Source organism: Halichoerus grypus, chromosome 8, assembly GCF_964656455.1.
Source record: "Halichoerus grypus chromosome 8, mHalGry1.hap1.1, whole genome shotgun sequence".
NCBI classification, from domain to species: Eukaryota; Metazoa; Chordata; class Mammalia; order Carnivora; family Phocidae; genus Halichoerus; species Halichoerus grypus.
Window position 1 is genome coordinate 81,196,938 of NC_135719.1, and position 20,119 is coordinate 81,217,056.

Below are 20,119 nucleotides of genomic sequence, written 5' to 3' on the forward strand. Positions count from 1 at the left end.
TACAAGGCTAGTATAGAGGTGATACCTAGAGGAAGAGGCATTCTGAGAAAAGTAGAACTGAAATGTACACTTGCCATCCAGTTGTCTTCCAAGAAATAATCTGCCCTATCTACCCTGTCATGCTGTGGGTAACATCACACCTCCCTTATTTCTCCAGCTGGGCCCCTTGTGTCTTGGAGCTCTGGTGAATGGTGAGGGGCAGATGGTGCCACCCGAAGAGTAGCTCGTTTCTGATAGGCCACGGTTCCCAGTGCACCCACCAGAATAAGCAGTGTTAGGCAGAGTCCTGTGGACAGTGCTAGATGGGTCACAAAGGGATTACGGTCCAAGGTAACCAGCAACCTAGGAACACAGAGGTAACATTTGGCTTGGTATAATGCCTAGACTTAGGAGGTGAAGGGCTTCACCTTTATCCTAATACACAGAGCTCATGAAACCCTGCATCATCCAATCAGTAAGCTACACAGGAAATCAGAGGAATATAGAACCTGAAAGTAGGAAAAAGACTAAGATCTGAGTCTCCCAGCAACTTAAATTGTTGGAAGGAGACCTAACTTGGCAGTGAAGGAAATGGTTTAAGGGAAGAGTTAGACTATGGTGTTTGGGAAACTGGACATGGTGCCGCATTGGTACTTAAGGGAGGAAGAGGACTGGATCCCTATGTCCTAGAGATGGAGAACTCCCTTATTATGGAGGGAAAGGTGTCCCGTAGTGACAGACCTGAGGTGATCACATGAGTTGTTTTCTGAAATAAATAATCCTGTCTAGGACCTACATACAAGTGAGTTCTTAATGCAATTTCAAACATCTGGACTCCAGGAATTTGAAAGAAAACCACTTGGAATATTATCTTACTTGGTGTGTCCTGTGGTAAAGCTGGCTCCTCCAAAATGTACTTCTAGGGGCTTCTTCTGGAGAGTCAGGGTCAGGGACCTGTGCAGCATACCAACTGAAGGCCCTTGGCAGCCAGGGGACTTGCCCATGTACACAGTGAACACCAGACTAGTGGTAGTAGAGGGGCTGTGGAAATAGCACCTATAGGGACATTTGGATCTCTTAAGGGAGGTAGAGTCCCTGGAAGAGTCTATCTCCTGAAGCAGGTACAGGCTTAGGAGTGGAACAGAGTCTTCAGAGGAGAGTTGTGAAGCAACCCACTTAAGCCGTTCCCCTGGCCCACTGGAGAAATCCTCAGCCTGAAGTGCCCCTTTACCTGCTGGGGCTGCCTCTGCTCACCAGCGCCTGGAGTACTGCTTCAGTCAGCCCGTCCAGCTCTTCCTTCCCCACCGAGTGGCCTGCGGGCCCAGCTAATTGAAAAGACAGCTGGAATGACAGGTCTTGGGGTGGAAGACTCACAGGTGGGGAAGTAACAGCATTGGTAACTTCGTTAGTTTGACACAGCCGACCCCGGGGACAGAAGAGAAGACCTGAGTACCCAGGTATCTGCAAGGAAATACATAGCAGGGTATAGTTAGGACCTCAACTGCTTGCTCAAGCACTCCTAAGGAAAAAGTACAATCTAGATCGGGGTCATGGACTCAACGGGTACTTAGTAAAAAATGAATGAACATCGAAATAGGTTGGATAGTACTACTATTCCGAGGACTTTTAAACTTCCTTTTCGCCAATGCGCTATATGGCTTTTCACTTTTGATACCCACCTGAATGGCCTTTCCAGGAAGGCATGGGGCCCAGGGTGACCCCTGTGCCTGCACCTTGTATGCTCCTCTCTCTGTGCATTGATGTAAGTAGCAGCGGCCCGTGAGCTCTGCCTCCTTCGGGTGTGGGATCTCAGAGGGATGCCCGGTCTTGTCCTCACGGAGCAGTTGTGAAGTGAGGTTGGCAAGGAAGCAACGACTCTGGGGATGGTAAATTTCCCCGTGGGGGTTCTCTGCCCCAGGTGGGAACCCATTTTCCTTCTTCCAGCATTCGCTCTGAAAGGCAGGGCAGGAGGCAGAAAAGCGTTTGCCGAGATGCCTTAGACGTTGACTCCGCTCGGGGCCGCTCTGTTTCATTCTGTTCTCTCTAGTTGTCTCACCCCATTGGCCAAGGGCTTGTACATGCGGCAGCCTTCCAGCACGGGGTCCGAGGAACAGCTTCCCTTGTCCAGATGCAGGTAGTGACAGCCCAGTCCGCTGTGTGGGAGGGATGGCAGCTGACCACTAGGGTCCCCGATGGCCGTACAGCCCCTCAACGACGCAGCACACGTACCTGCCAGTGCAGAAGAAGTCTGAGGAGCCAGCCCCACACGTAGTCACCAGGCCAAATTCCAGGCCAGATCCTGCTGGAGAGACAGGAAGAGAAAGAGCCCTCCGAACAAACAAACGAAACGCCAAGCATCCCTCAGCGCCCGCTGTGCTCACGGCTTCGGTTCCACCTCAGCAGCAGAAAATGCCTCCCAGCCTCTCACTGCCCGCACGCTGACTCGGGTCGTGAGGGCCCCTCTGCCATCCTCCCCTGTCCTCACCCCGGCCCCACAGCAGCCCCTCCGCAGCGCTGTGATTGACTCGGTACCAGCCCGAATCTTTGAAGGCAGCAAGAGTGATGGGATCGAGCCGAGTGCGCCGGGCACCATCAAAGGTAGCAGTCATTATAGAACCCTGGAGCAGTCGGGCCTCCCAGTGCGAAGACGAAGGGCCCTAGGGAGGACGGAGCTGGTTGCCACCCGACCGCACCCTCTTCCTTCCAGCTCCGCCAGGTGCTCCCGTTCCCACCTCTTCTTCCAAGGGAACACCTGGCAAAGCCCCCGGCACTCCCAAGTGTCTGGCCAGGCTGCGGCTAACAGTTGGGGTGGTGAGAAGCAGCTGTCCCCACTCATCTCGCCTTGTCACTTGTTGCCTTGTCGAACAGTCCTCTCTAGCTGAGCACAGAAGGGGAAGAAGGCAATATGAGGAAAGAAACACTTAGGAAGGGGGGGGAGCAGAACTGGAAGGAAGGAGTTGGTGGGGTGGTGGTGATCCCCTCTTGTTGACGTCGTGGGAAAGCTTGCCCTCATTCCTCCCATTTACCGCTGGGTCCTGAGGGGCAATCCCGCCACTTCTTGAAGAGCTGTCCAGAGAAACCCAGAGCATGGAGCAATTCATGGAGTGTGACCTAAGGACAAATGACTGCAGGGTGAGGGGGACGGGGGACGGAGCAGGTTGACCCGCCACTCTATAGCCCACTCTGCCCACTCAGCTCTTCCTAGAGCTGAGGCATCTTGTCCTCCATCCTTAGTAGATTCTTCCACTTCATGGGAAGCTGAGTGACCTGCCCCCTCTCCCCAACCTGTTTGCGCCTTCCTACTCCTCATGCAGCAGTCACCGTGACGATGTCACTGTGGCTGAGGCTGGGGCTGGTGAGATGCTGGGCACAGTAGACGATGGTCCCAGCAAGGGGTCTGTCTTCCGAGTCCAGATGGCAGCAGGCGGCATAGGCCATGACAGAGGGCTGTGGATGGGCCAGGACAAGGTAGAGGTGGGAAGCAGGGAAGTGAGGGAACACAGAGGAAATCTTCCTGGAAAGGGACATCCGGGGAACTCAGGACCAAGGGATGGTTTGAAAGGGCTTAGCTCCCACCCAAACTTCGTCAACATGACCGAGTCACCTAGAATAAGCACATTTTAATAAAAACTGCCTTTGTGCTCCTTCCCCCTTCCCATGATATTTAAGTTTAAGAAAGGCAGACAGGGAAAGGGATTTGATTTGGGTCTCACCTCTCCATGGCACTTGGAAGTGTGGGCCACCCACACATACAGGAGAAAATCAGTGTCTTGGACCCCGGGCCCATCTGGCTGGACCAGCTGTGGGGGACCCTCCTCTGGCCACAATGCATAACCACGGAGATGGGTGTCGGGGATCTGGCCGGGGGTGAAATGCAACATCTAGCTTAGCAGATGAAGACAGTAGGGAACTGGGTACTGGGTACTGGGAGTGAGGAGTGGACAGTCTTTATCAGAATAGGGACTCCTGCCACCCCTCCCCGCCCAGGTCTCTGATTTAATAAATTGCCAGGGGGAGAAGGGGCTCAGGAATCTACATTTGTTAGGAAGCACATTAAGTAATTTTGGTGCTAATGGGCTTGGAGAAGTCTAGGCAGGCTAGAGATCTTCAGATTCCCAAATCTGAGAAATTGCTCTCACCTTTGCCCCCAGGCAACTCTCTCCTTTGTACCCTGGGTTCAAGAGGCTGCATCTGCCAAGAATGGATATCTGTAGGTGAGCTGGAGCCATTTCTGGGTACCTCTGAAGAGGTAGTATATACATTCTCAACGACATGAACTCACCTGTGGTAGTTTGGCGTGTCTGGGTCCCCCCAGACAGCATGGCAGTACTGTGCGGGGTCTCGACTCAGAAGCAGGGGGCCTTGCACTGGAGGGACTTAAGAAGATGAGCGGTCAATTTCACCCCAACATGTTAGAGTTCCTTTTCTCTGGTTGTCTTCCTCCCTAGCCCTCTGCTCCTCAGCCCTCCCTGCCTCCTTCTGTTCCCCCACTCACCTGCGAAGATCCCCTGGAGTTGCTGAGCAGCCTGTCTGGCTGCGGCCAGGGCCAGGGCTGCAGGTCCCCCTCTCATCCCAGCTCCCTCAGGATCCCAAGCTCCATCTGATACAGGGTCTCTGATATAGCAGGTTCGGATTCGCAGGGGTTGAGGGTCACGGGAGCCAGGCAGGGTGAGGGCGGAAGAGCGGAAGTTGGGGGCAGGTTGGGAGAGATGGGGCCGGAGAAGGGTCACAGACTTCTGGGTCTCCTCATGCAGGCATCTGCTCGCGGCAGTCCCTAGCAGGAGCAGCGGTAGTAGAAACATCCTGCAAGTGTTTCTCCCTAACCTGCCCTGGGTCTTGTCTTGGGCTCCCCTCTTTCCTGCCTCACTCACTTCTGGCTTCCCTCTCTCTACTATCTCTCTCCATACCGTCTCCACCTCTCTTGCTTATTTTTCCAAGATTTGAGTGTTGTTGACTAAATCTACAGTTCCCGCCAGGAGGTTGGATGTGAACCACAAGGGCCAAAGGTGCTACTTCCTGGGGGTGCCAGAAGTGGGGAGCTGTGTGTGTGTGTGTGGCATGGTGGGGGGTTGGAGGAGGCCGTGTTACTACCAAGGCCTCAACTGATCTTTCCAGAGAGGAGCCTGCCTCATTCAGGAATCTCTCCTAACGCTCTTTCATCTCTCATCCCCATTCCTCTCTTTCTGAGCAGACAACCTTGGAACCTTCCCAGAACTAAAAAATTGGTGTTAACATAATGCTATGCATGGGGACGTTCTGTGCTTCACAGATGCCTACTTATCTCACTGGAGATGGGCAAACGAGGCTTCTGCACGTCCCTGGCCCCGCTATCAGAACTGGGCGGACTCTAACGAAACTGCAAGGCTTTCAGGCACCTCCTCCATCTGTGTAGCGCACTTAGTAGGTGCTCAGCAAATACACGTTGGCTGACTGAACACCTCTTAGGACAGGCTGTCACGTTAGCTCTGTGAGGCTTCACAGAGCCACGTATGGGCATGCTGGAAGGGAAAGTCACCTCTTAAAATGGACATTAATAGAATATGTTCAAAGATGTTCTCACCCAACTCTTGGAACTCCCTGTTTTCTCTGCTCACACTGTGCTTTCACATCCTGTTTCCCCTGCCTGGATACCCCTCCTTCCCTGCCTGCCTGGCCAATTCCTACCTGCCCTCTAATTATGCTGGGAAGCCTTTCTTACTTAACACCTTCTGCCCAAATTCCACACTTGCCAGAGGGGAGGGAGCCCACTTCACAGGAGGGGCCTCTCCTGCAATCATCCCTGGCTTAGCGGCTCTCCCTTCGAGTCCTGCACTCTGTCAAGGTAAGCCTGCCTCCTGCCTGGCTTGGTAGCCACAGTGCTCGCGACAGTCCCCAGGGCCTAGTCATCAGTTTGTGGATGAAGGAACGGAACCTAACCCCATTGCTTAACTTTTGAAGAAACAGGTCAGGGGTGAAATGATGCAAAGCAACACAGCTAATTAGTTACAGACAGGACAAGAGTTTCCAGAAGGGCTGCTGACTTCCCGGGGAGGCTGGATTTTATCCTTGGACATACCAGACTTGTGGCTGGAATGACCAGTTATAAGGGAGGCAGCCAAACGCTGGAGCCCAACCAACTCTGCCGCTTTCCACCCAGGTGACTTTGGCCTAATGCCTCTAGGTTCCCATTTGCAAAAGGGGGATGATTGTACTTCCCTGGCAAGGTTGCTTTGAGGAGAAAGCAAAGACTTTTTAAACCGCACCTGGGTGGTTCAGTCGGTTAGGTGTTAGGGTCGTGAGTTCAAGCCCCACATTGGGCTCCACGCTGGGCTTGGAGCCTACTTAAAAAAAAAACAAAAGATTTATGGGGCGTCTGGGTGGCTCAGTCGTTGAGCCTCTGCCTTTGACTCCGGTCATGGTCCCAGTGTCCTGGGATCGAGCCCCGCAAGCCCCACATCGGGCTCCCCGCTCCCCGGGGAGCCTGCTTCTCCCTCTCCCACTCCCCCTGCTTGTGTTCCCTCTCTTGCTGTGTCTCTCTCTGTCAAATAAATACAATCTTAAAAAAAAAAAAAAAAGATTTGTAAGGTGCTGAGAACAGTGTCCGGCTCATGGTCAATACCAAGTCACATCAGCGGTTCATATACAGACACTTTCAACTCAGTGGAGAACTGCTCCGTTCTTGACATGTGTACAAATCTTTAGGGGACTCTTGTTCTTTTTCTAAGACAAACCTTTTTATCCAGGTGTCATACGCCCTCCTTTTCCTGGCTGGGCGGAAAACCCTCCCGGTGACGATGGGCCCAAGGGGGTCAAGGTCTGTGTGGCTCTCCTCAGGTTTCCCCGCCCCGCTGCAGTCACTCCTAATGCTTTGCTGCCCCCTCGTGACCGCGCCGAGGAGGGTGCGCCCCAGCCAGGGCAGGGGTTCTTCCGAGCTTCACACATGCGTGCAGAACTTTGTACCTTCCAGCAGAAACAGCTCAAGAAACACCTCGTGTTTCTTCTGCTGAAATACCGCTGTCCTGCTTCTGCCTGGCAAATTCTTCCTCGTCTTTCCAGAGCCAGCTGAAAGGGTCTCTGCCTGCTGAGATTTTTTTTCTTTACTCCCCTGGGGCAGAGGTGGTTTGCATCGCACATTCTTTCACATCTTTCAAGTAGCGCTTATTATATTCTCCTGACATTTATTTTTGTGCTTGTTGCCCTGCTAGACTGTGGGCAGGGGTTGAATCTGATTCGCCTGTGCCTCTTTGAAGAGGTGCTAAGTAGGCACAGAGGGATAATGCAGGTGGGAAGGTGGCTGGGAGAAAAGAGAGGAGGTAAGAAGAGAGGGTGAGAATAACAGTTATCTGAGCATTCCCTTTGTGCCCAGACATCTTGTGAGCGCGTTAGAATCATGTATTCTTTTTGGCAACCTTCCAGAGTAGGATAGATTATAATTAGCCCAATTTTACAACCCAGGCACAGCAAAATTAGGCAGCGTGGGTCGGTGGTGAATGTGGGGTTTAAGCCACCATGCTATCGTGTTCTCAAGTGCACAGCGAGGCGAGTAAAAGTACAATTGATGGATCAGAGGAGCAGGATGAGAAAGAGGGGGGTGGGGAGAACAGGTGGAGACAGGAGGGAAGAAGGGTAGGGAGAGCATGAGGCGGGGCCAAGGGCGGGGCAGATCGCAGAGCAGAAGGTGAAGAGGACAGGAGGGGATGAGGTGAGAGCAGGGTGCAGAGGAAGGAAATGAGGGATTGGGAGGGAGGGTGCTGAGGAGGACGGGGAGGAGGCAGAGGCCAGCTAGGACGAGGACAGGGTGTGGGAGAGGATGGGGATGAGCAGGGCATGTCTTGGTGGTGTCATCGTCCGTGTGGATTCTCCATCCAGCACACTGACCCCTCAGTTCCTTCACTCGCCCATCTCGAACATTCTCCATTCCACCTCAGCAAGCCACTCCTAGGAGCCTTATCATCACCAGAAACTGCAGCACCTATGAAATAACTGAATCGAACATCACACTCTCTGATAAGATCTCCTTTCCTTACGGTTTGTTTGCTCAAGTGGGCTCACTGCAGCTCTTCTAGGGGCTCAGGGAAGAACCGCTGGCCCTTTCTGTCTTTTCATCTTCCACCTGGGTTCCAGGCTCATCACCAAATCCCTCCTTTGAAAGTGCCCCCTCTCCCCTTCACTGTCTGTCCCGTGCATCCTGCCTCCCAACGTGTGTCTTCTCTACACTGGCCCCCAGCAGCTAAGGACCACCGAGGGCAATCACCCCAGAGGACAGCCTGTAGTCATTCCATTGTCATCACTGACTTCAACGGGGCTCTCTCAAGTCCGAAATCTCAGTCCTCCTCCCTCTCGGCTCCCGGGGTCTTGCACCTTCGAGCCTGCTCCTCAGAGCCTCCTGCTCAGTCGCTGCACCTTGGTCCCTGTGAAGGTGGAGTCACTGGACAGCCCCGGCCTGCCACACCCTCCCTGGGCTTGTATCTGTGCCTGCCGCTGTCCCTTCTCTCCTTAGAGGACAGGAAATGTCCTCTTCCTCTGGGAAGTGGTTCCTCCCTCTCATGCTCTGGATTCCATCAGAGGGAGATGTGGCCTCAGCCCCTCTCTGACTCGGCCTCTCCCCCAGCCTGTCAGTGACCAGGAAGGGCCTGCCTGGGGCCTTAGCATATATTTCTCGGTCTGCTGGGAACCCCTGCTCTTTGCCAGTCTGACTCCTCACCTTTCAGACGTCTGCATGTTACTTCCTCAAAGAAGCCTTGCCTGACCTTCACCTTTACGTCAGGTGCCCTTGTTAACATCCGCTCCGGTCACCCTTTACTTTAGCCACATAGCACTGCCCATTTGGAATGATCAATTTATTTGTGGTATTATGTGTGTCTGTCCCCCTCATGAATCTGTGAGTCCCATGAGGGCAGGGACTGCTCTCCTCGTTTATCCTGTAGCTTCTATAACAAGCAAAGTGTCCAGCCTGGAGTAGGTGTTATGAGAATTTTTTGAGCAAATGAATACATGAATGGGCGTGGTGAGGAGACAGGACGGTGGTGGGGGGCAACAGAGGTTTGGGCAGTTTGGGGTGAGTGGGTGAGTGGGGAGGGAGGGTGGGGATGGAAGGTAGACGGTGAGGAGAGCAGATGGTCAGTGTGGGGAGAGGGTGGTAATGAGGATGGGTGCGCAGAGGTGAGGTTAGGGGTGGAGGGGAAAAGCGGGGAGGGGAGGACAGGTGGAGGCATCTCTGTGCTGGGCCTGAGTGAGGCTTCCAGACCCTGAGTGGCTTCCCAGGAGCTCTGTCTCTTGGCCATGCTGCTTGAGAGGTTTGGAGGCCCAGCCCGTGGGCGGGGCTAGACTTTATCTTGGGGCGCAGCCCTAACCTCAGATGGTGACAGAGCTGGAGCGAGCAGGGGTTTTGCAAACCGTCCCGATTGCAGCAGGCCGGCCGGCTCACTCTGGATGGCGGGTGGGGCCTGGCCTTATCTCCTGAGCGCAGCCCTAACCTCAGATGGTGACAAAGCGGGAGCCAGCAGGCGTTTTGCAAACCGTCCCGATTGCAGCAGGGTGGGATGGCCTGGCCGGGGGCAGCAGTGCTAGGTGTGGGGGGCAACAGAGGTTTGGGCAGTCTGGGGCTTCGCAGCGAAGTCCGGCTTGGGGGGCTTGGGGGACCCATTCTGTGGGTGGCTTGCCTCTACCTACCTCAGATCTCTGTTTCTAAAACCAAAGGGGAGGCCACAGCTCTGTAGGTGGGGCTCTCCCGGTTAGGAAGCCTGCCTTTTCCCAAGTCCTAGGACCCTTCCGCTATCCCGGAAGTCAGAATTGACGGCCAGTGGCAACCATTTCCCTCTGAGAATACCCGCCACAGTCTCTAGCAGGGTAGCCTGAGGGAATTTCTCCTGTTCCATTGAAGATTTTCTGGGGCCAGGCCTGCTTATAGTTGCACTGACAGAGGCCAGCCAGGAGTCCTGTCCAAGCTGGAACATTCCCACTTGGGAGCAGCACAGGCTGAAAGGAGAGGTGTGCTTGTTGGGGGCCAGCGAGGGTGACAGGAAGTGACTGGCCTGTCGGAGAGGAGGCACCCAGGCCCTCAGCCAGCCCTGGCTATCACTGCTTCAGCATCTCCCATCCAGTCCCCTGCATCCCATAGCCCCCTCCCTGGCTGGCGCAGGGTAGGGGTGGAGGTGAAGAGGCCCCTTTCCACCCCCACAACCCCAACCGGGATCTTGCAACACTGGGATGGGGGCCCTGGGGGCCCAGGCGTGTGGCAATCCGAGGGGGGTGGGGTGGGGAGGTGTGCACCGAGCAGGGGAGCGGCTTTCACAAGCAGCCACTGCAGGACTGACCTTGGCAGGCTCACCTTGGGCAGCTTCCTCTCTCTTCCCGGTATCACCAAACAGCCTTCCTTCTCCTTGGCCGCTTCCCCCAGGCCTGAGATCCTGACTTTCAGCTCAGCACTCCCATTCTGGTCCCCCGCTCAGCTCCTGAAGGAAAAGTGGGCCTGAGCCCACTGTGGAGTCTAAAGCAATGGAAATGCATGTATGTGCCGTTTGGACCTTGATTTGCTTGTTTCTTAAAGTCACCGTGTCCTGAGGACTCGCGCCTTGGGGCTCCTTCTTTCTGCCTCTTCTTTCCCTACAGCAACTCTGCTGTGGGGGTAGGGGTGAGCAGGAGAAGGGGTTTGGGTGCTGGAAGCTTGCTCTCTTTCCCACATCAGTTTCTTAGGGACTGAGCTCTCCCGCAGAGGGAATGGAAAGTTCTTGGCAATTCCATTCTAGATAGAGGAAGGCATTTTCTTGCTTATCCCTTTCTTCCTCCTTTCCGTTCAGCCAGCCTCACTTGGCTTCCTTTCTTTTTCTTGATCATTGGATGTCTTAGGCCTTCCCCCCAATTTGGCACATCTGTCTCCTCCTTGAAATTTTTTAGGTTTCAACTTCAATGTCACCTCCTCAGAGAAGCCTTCCTTGACCACCCTAGCTAAAATAACCTCCCTTCCTGCTTGTTTATTTGGTTTCCCTGAATGGAGTAATTTATGAATTTACTGCAGGTGCTTTGCAGAGGCGTGAAGGAACGGGACTGAGGAAAAGCTGCAAGGAACGATGCAGGAACTGGCTAGCTAGCAGGCTCCATTACTGCTCCCAAGACCATAAGGGCGGCATTGTGCGGGAGGGGGCAGTGGAGGGTGCCCGTCCCGGACAGGAGAGAGTTGGGGGATAAGCACTGGACTTTACCCTGTGCCTGGAGCACAGTCGGATGACCAGGGGTCGAGGGGACCTAGAACGGCAAAGGGAGACCCCCAGTGCACCTGTTTGTTGCCTTTTTCTTCCCACCCATTCAGCTAAGAGCTGGGTCTGTCTTGGTCACCACGGTGTTCTCGACACCTGGCAAGGGCCCAGCACGGGAAAGATGCTCAACAAATACTTGTTGAATAAGTTACTTTGGCCCACGCCAGTTGAGGTCAGGCTAAAAGCCTCATTCAGAAAGTGCCACCTCTGGCTACCTGTCACCTCCCTGGGACGTGATCTGCCAGAGATTTGGGGGCATGCTCGCCACTTGTGCTCAAGCAGGGACCAGGTGTGCTCTTTTCTCGCAGTGGGGTTGTGACTCTTCTCCAGCCCTGGTGCCAGGCCCCCGCCCCGAGCAGCCGCAGGGTGGTGGGGGGCTGGGAGGAGACCCAGTTCCGAGCGGTGGGAAAGCAGCTCGGGGTTGATGCTGAAGCAACCAAAGGTCACATCACCCAGAACCTTGAAAATAAGTCAAGGGGCAGTGGTCTTGAGCTGAGAGGAGGAAATCCGGAGGTTGAGTCACTTACCCTGTTCTGTACAAACCCCCCTTATGCAACCCCATCCCCCTGGGCTAGGAGGGAGGTGCGGGATTCTCCCGGGCATCCACGGAGACTGGCGCCTCCCCCTTACGAACTCAGGAGGGCCCTCGGTTGAGGGAATAAACCATCTAGTGACGTTCAAATCTATCTGCCCGGACCAGATCTGGGGCAGAAGGATCCAGGGACAGGGGTCAGAGAGGGTGCCTGAGGAACACAGAGGCAAAGGCAGGAGAGGGACTGAGTTCTGGGTGAGGCAGGCATGGTGCACACGGATGCCCAAGATGTAGGAAGTCTCTGCTGCTGGGGATGTGGAAATGCGGGGAAGGGTGGGAGAGAGAGAGGAGACTGGGAGGATCCTGTCTTCCCCCTCTCAGAAAGTTATTCCTTGATATCTAACTCGGGCTTTCTCAGCAGTGGCCTACAAATCACTGGTGGTCTAGGAGAGACTCCGGTCCCCACTGTGTCTCACGTCTCTGGTTACTTACTGAACGGGACCGGCAGGCCTGCCCTATGCTGTGTGCCTCTGTGCGGAGGGTGTGAGCATGGCCCAGAGACAGGTGCAATGTGCTGACACAGCAAAGGGACAGAGAGAGCTTCAGGAGAATGTCTCTTATCCCCTCTGGCCCTCAGCCGCTTTATCTGTAAGATGTGGCTCACACTATCTTGCTCGTCTGAGGCCAAAGCGCACCAGACGATCTCTTGAGGTCTCCTCCAGCACCTCTTGAGATCCGTGATTTTTTTTGGAGCTATTTTTGGGTCTGCCTCTAAGCAATTGTGTGACTCTGGCTAAGCACTCCCCCCCCCCCCACCCCCGAGGCCTCAGTTTCCTCACCTGCAAAGTGAGAAGTTTAGATGAGATCCTAAGGTCCTTTCAGTTCTAGCAAAATGGAATAATAATGACTATTCATCTTACCATGTGCCAGGCCATGTTTGTCTATGAACAGAACAACACCGTCAGGTGGGTCTAATGCTACCCCCATGGTGCAGACGGGGAAACTGAGGCACACAGAGAGGTAACTGGTTTGGGTCACACAGCTAGTAAAAAAACTGGAGGGAAATTCAGATGGAGGCTCTTGGGCTAGAGTTCTATGAAAGGGAAAATGATTCACCCGAGGGGTTTCACTGGCAGAGGTGGGTTGTTTTCCTCATTATCAACTTTCTCTGGTTCACACAGGTCTTGAGGCCTTTCCCATCGGAGTCCTCCCCCAAGCACTCAGATTCTAGTGCTAGGCGGAACCTGAGTCCCAGGGAGTGAGGGACAATGAGGGAGTGGGTGGGAGCCACGGGGGGGATGTCAGCCTGGTGGGCTCAAGTTGTGGAGCTGGAAAGAAGGGGTCGAGTCCCGGATTCAGAGCTAGGGGACCCTAAATATGGGAGAGCCGTCTGGAAGCTGACAGGAGCCCCCAGACCTATATTTCCGGGTGCTGGGGTCAGCAGGCTTAGGCATAAGGGGCTGGGTGGCACTGGGATCTCCCCACAAGCCACAGAACTCTGTTAGGGAAGTATCCAGAGGCTGCTCCAGGTCCAGTGGGGTTGCGGGGGTGGGGTGCCTTCATCATCCAGAAGAATAGAGCAGGCTGGGGTGGGGGCAGGGGGAGAGAAGAGTAGAGTGACAGACACCCAGCCTGGCGTGTGGTGTGTTGGGGGAGAGCTGTGGGCAGTGTATCTGTATTCTTGGATATTCATTTGGGCATGGAACCAAGAGGTATGCAGACCCCGCAACATGCATCCCCTGCCCTTGAAGCCCCCATGTCACACATGCACCCCCCCCCACGCCCAGGCCCAGTGTGCAGGCCCATTACCGAGTCATAGTGCAATTTTATTCAGCCACAGATTCATTATGCTGGGGTCCGCCCTCTTCCCTTGCCGCCCGCTGCCGTTTGTCCGTGGTCTCTGTCTCAGGCTTGGCCTGTGAGCGGCTCTAGGGCCCCAGCAGGGCAGGGATCCCCAGGGTCGGGCTGGGCCGGCGTGGGGGGGTGGGGGAGGCTGGTGCCACAGTCCGCCAGCAGGGCTCAGCTGCAGGCCCCCACGCCCTTGATGAGGTTGGCGGCCTCGGGGATCTGGCGGAAGAGGTTTCGAAGGGTGTCCAGCTCCTGGGTCAGCTGCTCCACACGACTGCGGAGGCGCTCGTTCTCTGCCATGTACTCGAGCACCTTCTGCTGAGTCTCCAGGATGCGCCTCTTGGCCTTGTCTCGGCTCTTGCGCACGGCGATGTTGTTCCGCTCCCGCCGCAGCCGGTACTCCAGGCTGTCCTTGTTCACCGCCTTCTTGCCTTTGTGCGAGGGGCCAGCTGGGGATGGCGCCTTGAGGAGGGGGCTGCAGGCGGGTGCGGCGGCGGCCACAGGGGCCTGGAGGGGGAGGCACAGAGGGACGAGAGGTGAGCGCTGGCCAGGAAGCGGGGTGGAGGCCGGGCCGGAGCGCGCTCGGGCAGCAAAGAGATCCGGGATCCAGAGCCGGCATTGACCTGCCGCGTGCCGAGGGTGCCCTGCTCTGACCCAAAGTCCCTCTCACGTTCCCACACCGTCTGAGGACACTTGCCCTCAGTCTCCCTCGAGTCTCTAGCCCTACGACCTGCGGGCGTTTCCTCTTCTAGAAGCGGGCGGCAGAGAAACAAGAGGAAGGGGCTGATGGGCCGCAGAGAAGCTGCTGGGACCTGAGGTCTGGGCAGGTCAGCTGGCCACAGGGGCTGTGGGACACCGTGGATCCCAGCCACATGGTGGGGTTCAGGATGAGAGGGAGTTGACAGAGAAGCAAGGAGGGGTCGTGGGGGGTGGTGAGCACAGAGGGTTTGGGGGTGGGTCGGTCTCGCAGAGCAACACCAAACACGGACTCGTTAGCGTAAGCGGGAGCGCAGAGCAGCGGCGCGGGGCCCCCCTCCAGCCCCGGCGCGGCAGGGACGAGATCGGACCTGCTCTTACCTTGAGGACGCGCAGGGGCTGGCTGGGTGCCGCCAGGGCCGGGGGCAGGTGCATGGCCGTCTGCCCGCAGTGTGCTACTTGGTACTGCAGAGGATTGTAGCCGCCGCGGCTGGCCCCTCGGCCGCCCTCCGGCCCCCGGGGCTCCTCCTTCACGGCCACAGCCCTGGGGTCGTAGCTCCCTGGGCTGCTGTAGATGCCAGGCCCCAAGGCCTTCCTGTCAGGGCCGAAGGTGTGGGGGGGGTAGGCGAAGGGCCGCGGGTCAGGCGGCAGGTAGTGGGGGAAGGCGGGGGTCCCGGGTCCCTTAAGGCCTCGGGCCTCAGGTGCCGGCTTCACAGCGAAGAGGTCGGAGAGGAGCTGCTCCTCCCCAGACTCTATGTAGGCGGAGAGGTCGATGGAGGCCTCATGCTCACACATGTCCCCCAGCTCCCCGGGCCCCGCTCGGCCCCCTGAGAACTCGAGTGGCTGCTGGCCAGCCCGGGGCTCACACTCGTAGTAGGTCCCGTGGGACATGGCCGGCCCGCCCCCTCGGCTCCCCGCCCCTGCCGCCCTGCTCTTGGGGCACCCTCTGGGATGCTCTGCCTGCCCTCTCCCTATCTCCCCCTGCCCTAGATCTGCCCTAGATCTGCCCTCTCCGCTCTCCTCTGTCACCCACTCCTGCGTGGCCTCTCTCCTCCCTCCTCTGCTGTTTCCTTTTCCTTCCTCTGTAGTCAATGCCTCTTTTCTCTTCCCTTTTTTCCCCCTCTCTCCCTGGGGTGACTCAGGGAGGGGCAGGGCTCACCCCGGAGGGAGGGATGCAGGGCTTAGAGAAACGGGGCCCCTGGCCTATTTAGCAGTTGGGAGCACTCTTTGGTCAGGGTCCAAGCCAGGGTTCTGAGGTGCCTGGGAGCTGATGCTTCTGGGAATGCCCCCCTCCCTCTTGAGTCCAGGGGATTCCAGAGTCCTCGCTAAGGGAAACACCTCACTCTGAGTGTCCTCCTCCCTCCGACTTCCAAAAAGTTCTGTGCAGAATGAGGTGCCAAGTCGGAATGAACAGAGAAAACCCTCTCCCAGTGCCGACCCCCAGCCTGATCTGAGCTCCTCCCTTGCCACGCCTCCCTCTCTGTCCCCCGCAAGGCTGGGCTCCACCTACCCCCAGGGGCAGTCGGTTCCTTCTGTAGCCCCACCCCCAGGGCATTCTTTTGGGTGCAGGCCAGGGGGCGTTGTTTGAGGGGGTTATAGTGATAGGTTCTGGGACCAAGCCCTACACGGGGTCCTGTGGTGCAGAGCATGCTCATTTGCTAGGTTTTTGTGCAATAGCCCGAACATTCTTGTGGGGGCTTCAACCCCGGGGTGGCCCTAGCAGCCTGGCACTGTCGCTGACTGCCAAGGCTCGGCTGAGGCACCTGCTCAGGACTTGGGCCCCCGTGCCCCAGGCCCAGGCAGGCCGCTGCCCCAGGGGCCGACAGCCGCACTCCCCTGGTGGCTCCAGGCCTCTGTCTTCCAGCTGCCCTGCGCTGCCAGAGCCTCAGGTTGGCACTCTGCCCCCCTGCTCTGGTCCTGGGGCTCTGCTCTGTTTCCTGTGCCTTGGGGCCGCAGGGCTCAGGCACTCCCTGCAGCTCGGTTTGCTGTCTTTCCTTCTGCATGGCCGTTCTCTGACCTCGATGCGTGTCTCTTGGGTCCACTTCCTCTTGTGAGGCTTGAGAAGCCTTCTCTTTTGTCATCACCTCTTCCTGGGACTGTTTCAGGGTCTCCAGGAGAAGCCGGTGCTCGGCACTTCGGGTCTCATGCTGGGCCCCCTCTCCCTTCCCTTTTCTTTTTCCTCTGGGAACTCCCCACTCTCTCCTGTTAGAGGCAGGGCTGTGGCTCTGTTTTTACCTTGAATTTCACCTATAAAAGGGACTATAGGTCCAGAAAAGGAGGGGACACAGAAATGTGTCACCGGCTCTTTGATCACCGGTCAATGCTGTGAACACCCCATGGAGGCCAGAAGGTTTAATAAGTAGGGTACACCAAGGACCGGGCCATAGTGGGGACAGATGCGGAGGGGTCATAGGTGGCATTGAACGCTAAAATAAAGTATGCAGGTGCAGACAGGGCTGCCTCCACGTCAGGCTAGTTACCCGTCCAGTTAGCATCTTCCTCCCTCCCTCGCTCCCCACCACCCCACCAACCCCAGGAGCTTTCTGGGCACAGTTTGAGGTACTTTCTCTGAGAGCCCTGACCTGGCATGGGGAGATCTGTGTGCATCCTGGAGACAGATCTCAGGGACCAGACGGGGAGGTTTCCATCTCCTCTCCCTTTCAGAGGACCTTGTGTTGAACAGGTACCAGAGCTGAATTACTTCAGTTTGGTAGGAGTGCCTCTGTTGACCACCAGGCGGCAATATTGGTCCAGAATTCGGGAGTAGAGGGGCCGCCGTGGTCAAGCATCCGGTGATCGGCAGGGGGCAGCCTGCCACAGCCCTGGCAAGGGCAGGACCCTGCTGGGTCTTCCAAAGGAGGAAGGGGAATCATGGTGGGGTGGGGGCTTGCAGTGCGGTTATTGGGAGAGTGGGCAGGCCGAGAGGACTGGGGCCAGGGCCCTGTCTCAATGAGCAGAAATTCTAGCCCTCTCCGACTTTGAAGTAGTGATGATGGCTAAGGCCTGGCATTTTCTGGGGTTGTGCTTTTTTTGGTCATTGAAACATTCACATTGCCATGCTGACCATTTCCCTGTGAGTTAAGTAGGAAGGGAAGCAAGACCAAGGGCATTTTATCTCCACCTTATAAAGGAGGGGAACAAGGCTGAAAGGCCGAACCGCCCAAGGTCAGACAAGGATGCAGCATTGATCTCGAGGGAAAGGGCAGTGGGCTAGTTCTTGAAACCCCCAGGCAAGAAGGGATAGAGAGAGGGGGAGCTGTGTGACTCAGAGAGCCCTGTTTGCCCTCAGTCCACCGCCGGGGGGAGGGGAAGACTGCGTCAGTAGCGAGTGAACGGGGCGCTGGAGGAAGCAGGGAAGTGTGCAAATAGAGCCGGCAGGAAATGAGAAAGGCTGGGGCCACGGGGAGATAAGTAATCTCGGTCGGATCCCTTACCTCCCAAGCTGGTGGCTGACGTTGCTGGAGTACTGACATCACGTTTCCCAGTAACCGAGGGGTTTGGTGGGGGCAGGCGGCCTTCTGGATGTCTGGGCAGGGGAGGAGGGGGGACTGGACAGGAGCAGGGGTGGGGAGGGCAGTGCCAGACAAGAGCTGGGGAATTCTTGGGTTCTGTGGAGTTGCTCAGGAGTGGAAAGAAGCCCTCCCCCCGGTCAGCAGGCTCTTTTTTCCTCCTTGCTGCTTCAGCTGCTACCTGTTTGCATTAACCGAAACAATGCGGGTATATTATCTTAGTGACTTTGTAACAGGCCTCAGTTCAAAGGTCACCTCCTTCACCAAGTCCTTCCAACAGGGAGTCAGCCAAGCATGGCTGCGGTGAAGTGTCCGAGAGACCTGGGCTTAAAGCCTGGCCCTGTCACATCCCAGTTTGGTGCCCTCGGGCAAGTTATTTAACCTTACTTGTAAAATGGCAGTAGTAACATCTACTTTGTCGGATTGTTTAATGAAACTCTGAATAAGAGAATGTATAGAGAGCAACTGGTCTCAGTCAATGTTCAGTCTTCTGCCCTTCCTCTGACCACCTGCCGTGGTTTATCTGGGTGTCCTAAGCAGACACGCTGTCTGCAGCCTCCTCTGATACCTCAGTTGGACAGGCACTTTTGGGCACGGAAGTGGCAGGCACTGCTCCGCTCTGGGGTTCTGGCACACTCAGCTCCAGCCTGCCACGGCTCCAGGCTGTGGGCGGTCAGCAGCACGTAGGTGCCAGGAGCATTCTTGCCTTCTTTCCCTGTAGACTATTTCCTTCTTGAGGGTAGGGTCAGATCCATTTTTTGGACCTCTTCAGCTGTGGTGACCATATTGCCTGAATTAAAATTAAGGAAAGGTGGATTGTCGAGTACGAATATTTTTATGGAAACAATGGAACAAAGTATTTGAAATCTGTGCTGACTCATAAAATTCAGGAATAAGTTTGCTATTCTCACAGCACATAGCAAACTCCTTGGACACAATGGTTATAAGGTGTGTTGTGTGACTAACTAACAAATGAATGCTTATGCAGCTATGATTTCGGTGACCCCCCCAAATTCCCTAAGGTCAGAGCATATGAATTCTTACCATTAAAGTGACTGACAGGGTTAAGACAGGGTAAAGGCCCAGGTTAAACATAAATGCTTGTTGCTCTGGAGGAGACCCACATTTGCCCATTGACCAGATTAAAAAGATCCGCACGTGTCACTTATGGGAGGAGGGGGACTGCTGGTGATGGATGGGAACGAGTATCTCCACAGAGCGAGAGGGGTTTGGGGAGGGCTGGACTTGCTGGAATGGGGCAACATGGAGAATATGCTGGCAGCCCATGGAAAGGAAAAGTGTGTATGTTGGGGAAGAAGGGGTGCAAAAGGGTGGATTTGAGACCTGGAGAACAGCCTCTTGCATAAGACTGGCCTCTGCCCAGTTTTGCCCTCACTCTCTGGGGACAATCTTGGGCTGAGAGATTGAGGAACCCTTTGAGATTAGGTTCAACCCTCTTTTTTTTTTTTTTCTTTTCTCAAAAAGTGCTAAATAGGTTAAGTGACTTGCCCAAGGACACACAGCTCTTTAGTGGCTGCCGACCTAGAACTTAGGGCCAAGTATCTGTGCCCCCATGACTGGTGCACCTCCAGCCTCAGTCTAGAAAAATGCCAGCCACAGATGAGGAGTGTTGTGGCCAGGCCGGGACTGGGAGTGGAGGCATCTTGCCTGCCTGTGTCCTCACGTGTCCCAGATGGTGGAGGATGACGTCTTAACAACACACTCCCGCTCCCCGCCCATGTCTGTCAGAAGTGCTGGCTCTGGAGTAATGCCGCCCCAGGACAGGCAGCTGGGAGGGCTGCCCACAGAGGAGGCACTCCAAGCAAGGACTGGGTCTAATCCCATCAACTTCCTCCAGCAATTAACCCAAATCACCAGCGGACGTGTCCCTACCGTACCTGCTTCCTCCTTTGTCCTCACTCAACAGCCTTCCTAGTCCTCCGACTAGACACGGTCCTCTCATTCAGCTCCGTGCAGCTGAGGGGACCCTGCCTCATGTCCTAGTCCCTCCTGTCAAACCCCTTGGATCTGGCTGGCTGCTTTCCTAAGTCCCCCTGGCATCTCTCCACAGGCTCAGCCAATCGCTTCCTTTCCCATTCGGTACCAGCTGTCCCAGTGCCAGAAGCCTTGGCTGACCAGACCTTGGAGAACCACTCTGCCTTTGCCTCCCTCCTCTCAGCTAAGTCCCGTCTGTCATCTGCCTTCCCACCTGGGCAGTGATGAGGTTCTTCCTAGCTAGTCTGCAGGCTCTCGGTGCAGGGCACAGAGCAGGAACTCAATGAACACTTGGCGACTTCACTGAAGAAATGAGAAAGTTTTTG

At 55.8% G+C, this 20,119-nt stretch overlaps 2 protein-coding genes and 1 long non-coding RNA gene across 3 annotated transcripts; all 3 read right to left on the reverse strand.

The window, feature by feature from the left end:
• Window positions 1-134: 134 nt before the first annotated feature.
• Window positions 135-4,781, reverse strand: CIROP (ciliated left-right organizer metallopeptidase). The gene is made up of 14 exons (XM_078054330.1): window positions 4,475-4,781; window positions 4,262-4,355; window positions 4,119-4,170; window positions 3,693-3,836; window positions 3,301-3,426; window positions 3,006-3,090; window positions 2,712-2,857; window positions 2,465-2,636; window positions 2,209-2,278; window positions 2,036-2,132; window positions 1,659-1,931; window positions 1,211-1,440; window positions 856-1,035; window positions 135-342 (listed from the first exon to the last, which is right to left on the reverse strand). Exons 1-14 carry the CDS (start codon window positions 4,779-4,781, stop codon window positions 135-137), a joined length of 2,184 nt encoding a protein of 727 aa, XP_077910456.1.
• Window positions 4,782-13,550: 8,769 nt separating this feature from the next.
• CEBPE (CCAAT enhancer binding protein epsilon) lies at window positions 13,551-15,721 on the reverse strand. Its single transcript, XM_036114859.2, has 2 exons — window positions 14,671-15,721; window positions 13,551-14,100 (listed from the first exon to the last, which is right to left on the reverse strand). Exons 1-2 carry the CDS (start codon window positions 15,178-15,180, stop codon window positions 13,765-13,767), a joined length of 846 nt encoding a protein of 281 aa, XP_035970752.1. The 5' UTR covers window positions 15,181-15,721; the 3' UTR covers window positions 13,551-13,764.
• A 2,488-nt stretch (window positions 15,722-18,209) lies between these two features.
• On the reverse strand, window positions 18,210-19,803 carry LOC118550129 (uncharacterized). The gene is made up of 2 exons (XR_004924406.2): window positions 19,697-19,803; window positions 18,210-18,588 (listed from the first exon to the last, which is right to left on the reverse strand). It is a non-coding gene; the product is annotated as an uncharacterized LOC118550129 (long non-coding RNA).
• Window positions 19,804-20,119: the final 316 nt, after the last annotated feature.

Coding starts and splice junctions, on each gene's coding strand:
- CIROP (XM_078054330.1), bottom strand. CDS start 4,781: ATGTTTCTACTACCGCTGCTCCTGCTAGGGACTGCCGCGAGCAGATGC. Junction 3,091..3,300: donor GCCACAGTGACATCGTCACG/GTGACTGCTGCA, acceptor ATTTGTCCTTAG/GTCACACTCCATGAATTGCT. Junction 1,036..1,210: donor AGCAGAGGCAGCCCCAGCAG/GTAAAGGGGCAC, acceptor ATGTCCCTATAG/GTGCTATTTCCACAGCCCCT.
- CEBPE (XM_036114859.2), bottom strand. CDS start 15,180: ATGTCCCACGGGACCTACTACGAGTGTGAGCCCCGGGCTGGCCAGCAG. Junction 14,101..14,670: donor AGCCCCTGCGCGTCCTCAAG/GTAAGAGCAGGT, acceptor CTCCCCCTCCAG/GCCCCTGTGGCCGCCGCCGC.